This window comes from Pteronotus mesoamericanus, unplaced genomic scaffold (genome assembly GCF_021234165.1).
Source record: "Pteronotus mesoamericanus isolate MK-2021 breed Mesoamerican mustached bat unplaced genomic scaffold, CSHL_Meso_final contig_20, whole genome shotgun sequence".
Lineage (NCBI taxonomy): Eukaryota > Metazoa > Chordata > Mammalia > Chiroptera > Mormoopidae > Pteronotus > Pteronotus mesoamericanus.
In genome coordinates, this window is record NW_026555085.1 from 79,022,626 (window position 1) to 79,036,003 (window position 13,378).

General features: G+C 34.3%; 1 protein-coding gene across 1 annotated transcript in view; it reads left to right on the forward strand.

Annotated features, from left to right (window-relative positions):
• The window catches only part of LAMA2 (laminin subunit alpha 2), a 525,989-nt gene that overhangs the window by 423,783 nt on the left and 88,828 nt on the right, over positions 1 to 13,378 (forward strand). Inside the window, exons 38-40 of the mRNA XM_054569946.1 lie at positions 743 to 859; positions 1,558 to 1,721; positions 3,018 to 3,156. Of these exons, the coding sequence (XP_054425921.1) occupies positions 743 to 859; positions 1,558 to 1,721; positions 3,018 to 3,156 (420 nt within the window). The remainder of the gene's footprint in view (positions 1 to 742; positions 860 to 1,557; positions 1,722 to 3,017; positions 3,157 to 13,378) is intronic.

Consider the following 13,378-nt stretch of genomic DNA (forward strand, 5'->3'; position numbering starts at 1 on the left):
CCACAGGTAAAAAGGTGATTAGAAGTAAAAGGAAAAAATAAGTAAAGTTAAGCTCCAAATAAAGAAGTGCTATTATTTATCTCTCAGTGATTTTACTCTTCTGGGTTCGAAATGAGTTTCATGTAGTGTTGAGACAGGCTATCAGTTTCAAAGAAAATTTGGAGTCTGCTCCCTTCTTATGGGAGTCTCCATTAAGTTTATTCTTCCATGTGATAGTTTCTCTTTTTTTTTTTTTGAAAAGTACATTTCCTAAATTTCCTTAAAAAATCCAATCTCTTTCAATTTTTAAAGAACTCCCATAGAATAAATCTGCTTGTGTGCATGCTCACAAAATACTCATTAGGACTTAGATTCAGGAATTCAACATCTAGTTCCAATGTAATTCATTGTACTATCACATGTTTAGTAATACGTATTCAACACTTACATTTAGTTTAAGAAAAATGGATATTCATCTTGCTTTAAAATTAGTTTTTAATTCCTCAGCTACTGTGACATAACTTTTCTTCACTTGAATGGCTCTCACAATGGGGTGAAACAAGTACCTATACAGGCATTTAAGTAAAATAACTCTTGGAGGATTGGCTGAGAATTCTGGGTTACTCTTATCTAGCCTCATTATCAACATCACATACCTTGTTTGCAAAGTCTTTGTTCAGACAGCTCAGGGAAGTCAGGAATACAGGGCTGCATAGGGTTTTACCTAAAGGCATTTCTATGTTTTGTTCACACTGTACTACAGGAAAAGAAAGAGGCTATTGAAAGTGGCAGACGACAAACTGAGAACACTGTAAAGGAAGGCAGGGACTTACTGGATGAGGCCAGCCGTCTTGCAGATGAAATCAACTCAGTCATAGATGTGAGTATGTGATAAAACCCAAAGAAAAAAGAAAGATGGTAACGATGCAGGCTTTCACAAATGGGAATCAAGGAGAAATCTCAGTAATGTAAGCAAATGTTAAGGGTTTTTGTGTGTGTGGGTGTAAGATTATTTTTGCATTTTTGTGTTTTGACTGAACCCACCTATTGGCAACAATTAGAACTTCATATTGTTCCCCCAATAGATAAGAATGTCTATGTGAGGGTATCCATCCACTCCCACAAACCTGTATTTTTGTTCACACTGAAGAAGGGCATTACTTGTTGCTAGGACAGCACTTACAACCTGCTTTCATATTCATATAATATTAGTTACAAGAGAAATGTAAATCTACAAACAGACTTTTTACATACTGTCTAATACAATAAACATTGTAATATATGGAGATAGAAACATAAATGGTCTAAAAGATTCTAATGAGGATCATTTAAGCATTTTTACCTGTGAAGTAGCATTTTTTAAAAAAAGATAGGTTCTTCTTGATGTAAATTGTATATTTCCTAATCTTTCTCATTAGACAACACAACTTTTATTCTCTATTTTCTTTTTGCTATGTTAGTACATTTGAAGTTTCATAAAAAACTAAGGATGAGTAACTGTATCTCAGAGAGTAATTAGTAAATGAGAGAAGGCTTGGATTCACTTTCTTAAAACACATTCTTTTCTCTACATAACAGTATGTGAAAGACATTCAAACTAAATTACCACCCATGTCTGAGGAGCTGAAAGGCAAAATAGATGACCTCTCCCAAGAAATGAAAGACAGGAAGCTTGCTGAGAAGGTGTCCCAGGCCGAGAGCCACGCCGCTCAGTTGAATGACTCATCTGCTGTCCTAGATGGGTATGTCATCTGTTGTTGGAAATGTCTACGTATCTTGACAGTTGTCCAACAGTTTTGACTAACGGAAATGGTAGAGAATTGCTTTCAAATCTTGATTTCTGTAATTATGAGCACATGAGCTGCATGGCCTTTCTGTGGATGAGCCTAATTAGCATGGTCTGGACAGAGCTCTACTGGAGCGGCATCAAACATCTGAGTTAAAAGTGGATTCAAATGTGGCTTGGTAGGGAGTGAACACAGCCCCAGGCCAAACTTAGAAAACATGGCTTTGTTCTTTATTAGAGAGCATAACAGTTGCCTCATTAGCCTTTTAAATAATAATGTATAAGCACACATTCTGCTGCAAATTTCAATTTTATATTTTTAATGAAATCAAAAGTATTTATGGTTAAAACTGTGGCTTTTGAAAATGTGGTCCCATGCATAGCCATTAAATCTTATTTTCTTTTCAGACTCCAGGAGACACTATATATCCCTCTGTGAAATAACAGCTCACTATAGCTGGGATTCTTGTATGGGCCGAAGGAGGGAGGGACAGGTGGGGAGGTGTGTCTGATTTATGAACAGCCTTCCAAGTAAAAGTGATATGCTTTCCTACAATTATATTGGTGTTATTAGCCCCAAGAATAATTTTCCCAAACAAATCTGTATTTTATATATGACATGTGTAAGGTTCTGTTCCAGTATGTAATACTCACTGATACAAAGGAAAATATTAATATTTAAAGACCCATAATCCATGCACAGTTCATTTTATAACAAATTTTTGCCAGTTTAGCATGAGGAGTAGATAGAAGAGTAAAACTAAAAGTCAGCAGATGCTGACTCCAAGCCCTTATTTGGCAACATGTTAGACATATGACCTGAGATAAGCCATTTAACCTTCCGAGAGTCATTTCTTCTCACCTGAAAAATACACCGACCCTAGAGAGATTTCGTGAAAGGTATTCCAATAATGTGGTACAAGTGCTCTGAAATGTGTAGCGTGCTTTACAAATGATGTAAAGGATCATCTCACTGCATACACTTGCATGATGTACATGGTTACAGAAGCTTTGGGGGATGCTATGCATATCTAATAATCTATTGGTAATATTTCATGGCTGAAGTTTTTAGAAAGATGAATTTAAGTTAAAAACTACAACATAAGCCAGTAAGTAGGTAGCCCACTATGATTTGGAAATTATCATAATTCTATTGGCCATGGTTACTTAGAAACCAAATTTGTTTTAAGTAGGATGCTCTTCATTTGACTATCAACTGCTCTGATGTTCTCTTTTGGGGTAATCCCAACAGAATCCTTGATGAGGCTAAAAACATCTCCTTCAATGCCACAGCAGCCTTCAAAGCTTACACCAATATTAAGGACTATATTGATGAAGCTGAGAAAATTGCCAAAGAAGCCAAAGGTCTTGCACAAGAAGCTACACAACTGGTAAGAAACAAAAAATGTTATGTAAGAATGGAGGTCCATCTGTTTGAGTAAGTACCTAAACTATTCAACCCTCAATGTGTTTTGGAAAATCCTAGTAAAAAAAGAATTTTTGTTTTGAATTATTTTCAAAGGCTTCTTTTACATTTTATCCAAAATAAACTCTCTAGGTAGTATAGTCATAGCAGAATTCTCTGTCACCCACTGCTGATACTACTGATGGTCTGATAAACTATAGTTTAGTTTAGTTTAGTAGTATAGTTTAGCTCAGTAGTATTGTTTAGTACTGATAAAGGTCTTGAAATTACCACAAATGCCAAGCGGTCTGTTCCACCAAATCACAGAAGAAAAATAGTCAAACAAAAGATATTGGACAATGAAATTTATCACTATTATTCCATGTGCCATCAGTAAGAAAATGCTTTGAAAATTACTTATAGTCACACACAAATTGGTTATATGTGCAGTTTTACTATAAAGTGCATCTGTTACAAAACACATCAGATCACATGCTTCTAAAATGTTTATACTATTTTTATTAATTGAAACTTTTGCCTTCAAAGCAACATTTAGCTGCTATCATTGTTCAAAATAAACTTGAAGCTAATATTTTAGAGTTTCAGGGTTCCAAGTATAGCATATTATCTGAGTGTCTTCAATAGTGAAATATCTTCATTCTTTACTTGTAGCAACATTTTGTAAATAAGTTATGTGATAAACCAAGGTACTAATATTTTAGGTCAAAAGCATTTGATAGGTATGTTCAGTCAAAATGCACAGAACCATTATTTACTTCTTTGGCTTCACATAAAATCTCCTTGATACATCAAAATTTCAGAAAAAAAATAACACAATTCAACATTTGACTCTGAATGAAATATGCATAAATAATTGGTGTTAAAGGAACAGATCAGTAATTTTTTTTTTGTATTGGGCGCAAATGCATTTTGGATCTCAGGAGTGTCAGAGATATTCATCAGATCTTAAAACATTTATTTTGTGGTTATAATGAAAGCATCATATTCCATCAGCAATTATTATTGCTTGGTTTTCTCTGGAATGATTTCCATTACTGCCATTATATTCTGTTTATTTCTTATTCAAAATAGTGATACAATTATTGCAAAAACTTACTTATGCTTAGTAATACTTTTAAATACAATACTTTTAGTTTGTATTTAAAATCAACCTGTTTTTTAAATCCAAACTAAATTCTTTATTCATTGTCTCATAGATAGTTTTCTATTTTAAAGACCCTAATTTCTAAGTTCATTTTCATCTGACCTGTGTTTTACTGGATGACCATATTCAACATCAAACACAGTGCCTGGCAAATAGTAGGCACTCATAAATGAATGATGAAAAAAATGAATGAGTTAATGTCATTCTAATTGGCATTTTTTGTGCCTTTTACAATCTTTTGTACCAATAAAAATGTCAATCTTGCTGTTGTTGTCTTAGCCTTATACACTTCTAACATTTTATGTTAAAGAGTTCTTTAACTTCACCCAAAGTTAATACTATCACTTTACACGCAGGAGACTCTCAATTTTATGCTTCCATGAGACATGTGCTTTTCCTCACCACTGATGTTTACACATGATAGACTAGCCCACCTCAGACACAGAGCTAGAATGGGTCGTAATGCGTTGCAACATGTCCCCTTGTGATCATGATCCCTTTTCTCTTTCTATAAACCATGTAAGAATTATTAAATGTCTGAAAAATTACAAAGTAAGTGCTAGAGGGAACCACTGATTTTTTAAATAGCTAATAGCAAACACAAAGAAAACTGATCTGTCCCAGAAAGCGATGCCTTCAGTCAGGAAAGGTTGGGGGCACTTGTCAGGTTGCCAGTGGCTCTACACAAGAGTGAAGGAGGAGGAGCCCTCTCTGCCATAATATGACTTGCAGTGAATGATTCATTTTTATTTCCATGAATGACTGTCATCCTCTACCGTAACTGTTTTTTCTGAGGCCTGGCCTTTCTTAGATTCTCTGGGCTTCTTTCCTGGCTTATACCCACTCAACAAGGTGAGGGTACAAGTGCAAAGGACTGAACAGGAGTAAGTGTCTAAAGATTCATGTCAGCATGGTTAGGAAATGTGTCCATCCTGCTAAAGGGAAGGGTCCTCTGCTCGAGTCACACACTTTCCTTTATCTTCTCTTTACTCATCAGAGTTTTATTGCCCGCTAACCTCCCTTGCACAGCAACTCCATTTTATCTAATCTCTTGCACTGTTTTCTGAAAACACGCAGCCTTTTACTGAAAATACAAATCGTAAATTAAATAACCCATATTTCTGAGGAGACTTTTTTCTTCTCGTATGTTTTATTTCTTCATGGGAAGGATACATTGGGGGCCTCCACTCACCCATGTAGTTATTGAGTGAGTGAGAAACGGTGTCCCCCCTGGGTATGGTGAGCAGTGCCCTGCCATGACTTTTCCACGCGAACCTTTGGGTCGCTGTGCACTGCACCCCCAGCGTCCCGTGCTGGGCAAGAGGCCAAGCCTCTCTGCTTGCTCAGTGCTCTGTGCAGCCTGTTCCCATGGCGGCTGCCACCGTTTCACCGCTTGGTGATTGTGATGTCTGTTTTATTTCTACTCCCATTTCCCAGGAAAGAATATCTCTAGAATTAAAATTTAAAATTAATAGATCCCCAGTGGACAAAAACATGCATAACCACATATAACCCCCTGAAAATTTCACTCTCACTATTTGAAACACAAGAGGCCATGATTTTCACAGAGCTAACACATGGAGTAATACATAGCAACTGATCACTAAATGCACATCCCTCCTCCCATCTCCAAAAGCTGATGCTAGAATCTAGAATGGCTAGTATGCTCTAGGTTTTCAGAATTGGCAAGATATTTATATTTCCACAAAAGATAGGAAAGTTGAATAGAGAAGAACGTTTCAAAGGAAAAATAAAATTGCTTGTGGTAATGTCTATATCTTTGAATATAGATGCCATATAGGATTTTTTTTTAATTGGTAACAATTAGGTTCTAGTCGTGTGCTAGAATTTCAGAAATCAAATTGGTGGAAAAAGATAACAGGTAAGAATTTGGAAATTATAGGATCTGTCTTAAATTTTAGCACATCTTACAGTCTATTCTGATCTCTCCCTTGCCTTAATTCCTATAGTATAGTCTCTGATCTTAGAACTTAATTTTTTGATATAATTTAATGTTTAATCTTCAATCACAACAGCTTGTTTCTTACTCTTACCATTGACACAGTTATGATGCTAATAAAAGATGCTATGAACTACTTATTGATAAATATAAGCATGCCCACATTTTCAATTTCTCTTTAAAATTTTTAACCACACATTTAATGTACTTAATGTATAAATACCATTATGAAACACAATCCACTGGGTAATCAGAGATGAACAGAATTCTAACCTGCCTTCAAACCCATAATAATCATTTATGTTTGTTATTTATCATGCTAATAAAAATAATGCTTTCCAGCTTTTCCCAACATAATTCATTTTTCCCTTTACTATATATTTTCTTTTAATTCCTATTATTATCCTTTTATTTAATATTATTGATATCATTCCTAATAATTTCTTTTTCTTTATTAGTTTTTGAGTCCTTTTAGTAGCAAGATTCTTTTGATCACTACTGTTGGTTAATAAATCATATAGTTAAACACTGTAAATCTTGTTTAAACATTACATATGATTAAACATTAAGGCATTTCTAATAAGTGTTTGTTTAGAAGTATGGTAATGTAATCTCTTCAGTCCATTTTATTTAATATTTGCTTTGTGTAATTGGATGAACCAAAATACATAAAAAATTCTTGCAAGGTCATTTTTGAGTTTTTATATCCTACGCAGAGAACTAGACAAATATTAGCAGAGTACATACTGCATTCAAAAGGCCCAATGAAATACTCATAGTCAGTCAAGCTGTAAACTCTAACTCCCAAATACTTCCTATTTTATTCTGTCACTCACTGCTTAAAAGCCATTCAAACTCTAATTTTGACTTCTTATTAATATGTATAATTGTTGGAATATAAATTTTATACCAGTGTAGTATGTGTGGAAAAATGATATAAATCCATAATTGATATAATTGAATTTGCTAAGAAAACTAGTGAGTATTTCTTCTTCTACATCAACAATTCAGCCACTTATCTACAACCTGAGTGATTCACACAATAGCAACTATGAAAAAATCAGTGAGGATCTAAGTCTCCTAGAAAAATATTGAATCTGTATGTGAAAACAGTGTTCAGTAAGCCACCCTGACTTCAGTGATTTTCTTTGTACAGGATATACTCATTTGAGTCAACTTGAAAAAAATGTACTGGAAACAAAGAAGCAAACTTTTATTTATGATTCAGCATTAGATATATTTAAAAATTCAGGACACCAAATCTTAAAAATCAAAACATGTGTCACTCATCAGAGCTCAGAACTCTTTGGGATGATGCTACAATGCAACATAAGTCAGTTCTTTAGGATTTCCACCTGTGGTAGAGTAATTAGGAGATAAAATTGCCATGTTGAATTTGATTCTGGGCATTAACTGGAAGGAAAGCCTATGCCTTCTGAGGATGCTGTGTAACTCAGCGGGCACTTCTCTATTGCCTTGACTCAAAATCAAGAGCCCGAAAACTGCCTGCCATCTTACCCCCACCAGCTTGTCTAGTGCCTGCCTCTTTGCAGGCACTATTTTTGATCTGTATATACTCACAAACTGGCTTCTTTCTTGGCTCATTTTTTATTCACTATTTTAGTTTAATACCCTATAGTTGTTTTAAAACATAAGTTGTAGTAAAACACCTTTAAAATCAATAGTTATTTTCTTAATTTAAATTTTTGTAGGATCTTTTTAAATTATTACAAAAACAGTTTATGTCCCTTACAGAAAAATAGAAAATGCAGACAAGCAAGAGGGGGAAAATATAAAATGTGCATAATCCCACCAATGACAAATAAGTACTTTTATAATGTTGCTTATCTGTCCATATACTTCTTATGAGAATAGTTTACATACAAAGGGTAATTTTATCTGTTTTATTGTTCAATATATCAAATCACATGCATGTTTATAATATTCTCAAGTATTTTAAATGTATATAATCCAGATTCTACTATTTCTTCTGAGAATTTTATTATAGTAAGAAAGTTTTCTCTGACTTTTATCAACAGTCTAACATAGCAAACACCAATTTCTTTGATGTATACATTGCATAAACACATTTCAGCTAATGACCAGCCCTTACTTATACCCCTATAAATTTTTTCTTTATTAAAAAGATTTTAAATTTAAAATCATATAAGTTATATATTATTCTAGCATGTTGTCCTCTTTGGAAATGTGCAAGGCTTGTGCTCTCAAATAAATTATTTCATAATGGATAGGTCGTAAACCATGCTGTTCAATATTCAGTTACTACTTTCTTTAAAAGGCAAAACAAAAACCAAAAAATATTCTGCACCTCTCCTTAGAGCCAACTCCTTCAATGAATTTAGAAAATTTACCTCTATTAGGAAATTATTTAAGAAGCAATTTACAAAAGAATAAAAACATAATGCAGAAAGTAATATAAACAATAACTTTTAAATTTACTTATTTAAGTAATGAGTTACTGGGGTGCAGGTTTACCATCCTGAAAACTTAACTTCAGGTCTTATCCTCACACCTCCTCCAAATAGATCCCCCCCGACAGCAAAACACATATCTTCGTGCCCCACGATGGCAGTAATCATTTTCTTTATAAAGGACTTTTTTTTTGTTTTTCTTTCCATTTCACTAGTTCAATGAGGGAAGACAGAGTCTTTCCTTTTTTGAATAATCAGAGCTTACTCCAGTGCCTGAGACTGCTAAAACCTTTTCAAGGGTAAATTAATCAATTTTTTCATCTATTAATCAATGACTTGATGCTTTAACAAGGGTCACTATAAATATTTAACAAATTGTAAGAAGAACAAAACTAAGATGTATTAAAAGCTATTTCAGTGTCAAACCCTCTGTTAAAACTTTCTAGACATGTTTGTATCTTCTCTAATTATCTTACATTATTTCCCATTTTCTATAAATAATTACTAACTAATAAAAACATACAACAGTCTATAAATAATAACATTTTATTATGTGGGATATAAGTTTTTATCTGTATATATAATGTATCACACAGAGAGAACTTATAAAAATACAATCTCTAAAAAAAGAAACAAAATGGCTTGCAACTTTAAAAACCTCATTTATATTTCGCATACACTGTAGACATAGCTCAGAAACTCAGATGTGATGCTTATGAATATGTATGAAATATAATTAGCTTGGAAAATGCTTCTTCATCACCTGTTCTGATAGTGTTGATGTGCTTCAGTGCCTTGCTAAGCAATGCTGGGAAAAGAACTCTCCAAATTCCAATGAGTTGAAACAGTTCTGTTCATCCATAACATGTTAGTGTTTTCCATCATGTTGTCATATGAAAGACCTGTCTTTTAAACCTTGATTGTTGGTATGCTGCTCATAACTGACAGTCATATGCCATCAGCTCTTTAATATTTTAGAGTGCTTCTCAAAACATTGAAATCTGTGTTATTCTTCCACATTTCTTGAACCCAAACATCCCACTTTCACTACTTTTACCTGAGGTTACAACTCTTTTTTCTGGTCTATACTATTAAAATGGGCAACTGATGTATCCTTTTCCTCCCACACGGCTGCACAATTCATCTTCTTGGACTGAGGCTCTGATCATGCACACCTATGCAGAAACTTCCAATGGCCCAACCTTGCATATTATCCCGTTTCTCAGTCTGACATTTACACTTTTCTGAAATTGATGCTAGTCTACCTCACAGCTTTAGTTCTTCCCCTTGCCCTTTATAAACTCTACAGTCTGCTGTGGCTGAAATACTTGTCTCTCACCCACACATCAAATTTCGCAGCCCCCTTTGCCTTTCCTGACCTTATTGCTACTATCTCTATACCTGAGCAAGAAGTGGTTGACTAAGGATCCAGGAAGAAATCACTGGCTTCCTGAAAAGCAAGAAAGGCAAGATGCATGGAGGCAAAAGGCAGGTGATATTCATAAAGACAAAAAGATAGGAAATTAGCAGCAGGGAACTCTATCAGCAGATGGACTTCAGTCAGAGCTCAGCCGTGTTGCTGGCTGAAGGTACAAGGGTCCAATGGAAGACCAATAAGTTGATAATCATCCAGTCATACTAATCAAAAAAATTCAGAAAAATCAACAATATCTAATATCAAGAATAAAGGGGGTGAAATCACTACAACTTCCGTAGACAGTAAAATTTAATAAGAGAATATTATAAACAACTTGATGCCAAAAATTCAACAATTTGAATGAAATGGACGAAGTCTTTGAAAATCACAAACTATCAAAGCTCTCTCACAGATAAATGACTTGATAGAACAGACTCAGAGAGAGCAGGCAGCAGCTCTGTGTTGGGGGCTTGGGGTGAAGGGATTGAGGAAAAAGGACTCATGGGCACAGACGACTGTGCGATGATTACAGGGGGGAGGAAGTGGAGGGATGTGGAAGAGGATATAAGGGGGATAAACTGTTATGAAAAAATACAATAAAAATAAACTATTAAAAATCAAATGAATAACTTGAACAGCCCTATATTCCCAATTTAATTTGTATTTAAAAACTTTCACGCACACACACGCACACACATACAACACACAAATTCAGTTACAGATGAGTTCACTGTTAAATTCCAACAAATATTTAAGGACAAGTAATCATTCCTTCAGAGAATTGAGAAGGAGAAAATATATTTCACCCCATTCTATGAGGCTAATTACTCTGATACATACCAGACAAAAACATTATACCAAATTGAGAGGTATAGGCTAATATCCCATATGAACATAGGTACAAAAATTCTTGACAATGCTAAATCAAATCCAACTGCTTCTTAAGACAAGCTATAAACTAGAGGAATATAGTTGGAAATTACATACCTGATAAAGGATTTATATTTAGGTTATGCATAAATATCTTTCAAAACTCAGTAAGAGCAAACAACACAATAAAAAAACTGGACAAAAGATTTGAACAAACAGTTCACCAGAAAAGATGGCAAATAAGTGCATGAAAATACATTCAACACTATTAGTCACAAGGAATATTTTAAATCTAAACCAAAATCACATACACACCTATTAGAATGTCTAAAATATAAAAACACTGACTATATGAAGAATTGGCGAGGATGTAAGCAAAGGTAACTCATAACTGCTGGAAGGAATTTGGAAAGCAGGTTGGTACTTTCTTAAAAACTTAAACATATACCTTCCATGTCCTACAGCCAGTCCACTTATAGCATTCATTCCAAGATAACTGTTGGCATATGTTCATACAGAGATTTGTACATATTTGTACACATATTCTATTTAGAAGAGCCAAAACTAGAAATAATCCAAATGTCCAGCAACAGGTGAATGAATAATCAGATTGGGGCCTATCTATGTAAATAAAAAAGGACCACACTTCTTTTGGAGGCAGGAGGAATTCAAGGGTCTTTTATTGTGATAAAGAAAACACATAGGATAAAATTTACCATCATAACTATTTTTAAGTGTACAGTAGTATCAACTACATACATGTTTTTGTGCAACAGATTCTATACTTTCATCTTGCAAAACTCAAACTCTACACCCATTGAACAAGTTCTCATTTTCCTTTCCCACCAACAAAAGAAATCACACATGCACGCACACACAGATAAATCAGATACACATACAACATAGGTAAATGTCAAAATAATTACACTTAATGAAAGTAGCCAGACAAAAAAAGAGTACATACTGGCTGACTCCATTTATATAAAATACTATAAATTGCTAACTGATAATAATGGAAAACAGATCAGTGTTGGTGTGGTGATGAGGGAAAGACAAGGAGGAGTAGAAGGGAATTAAAAATGATGGAAGTGTTCTCTAGTTTGTGCTGATGTTTTCGCATTATGTCAAAACTCACCAAATTGTAAATTGTAAAAATGTCTAGTTTATCTACGCCTCAATATAACTTTTGGCAAACATAAAAAAAAAGCAGAGAAGAACGGATATTGGTCATCACAGTCCTTCAACAATTTCCACAGCTCAAAACTTAGCTTCTTTCTATGTCACCGGGCCCTTCTCTCTGTTTTCTCTCACCTCATTGCATTAACTTTCTAATGCACAGCAAATCAACTTTTTCTCTCTCTCCTTTCACCCTATGCCTCACTTTGCTTATTCAAGATTAGCTTTAACATTTTGGTTGTTAAATGCTTATCAGATTGTCTCTGTAGACAGATATTCATACCTCAAGGAAAGCGTTCTCTCTCTCTCCCCCGCCCCGCCCCCGTTTGACCTAGTGTTAGGAATGACCCACACTACCTTGGTGACTCAGAATTATCTCCTGAAACCTCCTCTATCCATATTCAAACTGACTCCAGCTCCTGAGCTTCAAATCTCTTCTCTCCACTTGTTAGTTTTCTATTTCCTCATTGTCAGATAGATTATCAGCTGTCACTTCTGCCGTTTTCAAGTACTTACTGAGAGAATATTTGTCTTCCTTTTTTTGTAATTTCTTTCTAACTTGTTTTGATTCAAAAATTTGTAACCAAGGAAATAAGAATGGCATATAGATTTGGAACAAATATAGAACCTGGATGGGTAATTGAGGTTCACTTTTTTTAATAAGGTACATTGGATTTGTTCCATTTATATTGGCACTTGCTTATTTTTCAAGATAAATGATATTTATATAATGTTGTGTCTAATTTCCAGTGAAAACTGTAGGACCAAGAATTTCTATGTTTTCAGTTGAAGAGATTCTTCATTTTCCATAGAATAATTTGCCAGGATTATCACCTCTTTTACACATGCAAGATACATATGCACAATGTCCCTTTTATTTATATAGATGTTTCTAATGTGTTCATTCGTAGATATCATAGCATTATATAATCAATCTGTTCTGTAAGCAATAGATTATTTAAATGAAAGCTGTTGGTATAACTTAAGATACATTTACCACAACAGTACAAAATTTTGTAATCTTTCCATATTTAATACTCAAATAATGTGACCAGTGCAAGGAAAGAAGTTAAGTCCCTGCAAATGTCATTGAAGAGTCTTATGTCTGAGGTAACCTGAGTTCAGATTTATGATTTCAGCAGTTAGTGTTTAGCATTATCTAGCTCTTCCAGCACCCCAAAATACTTT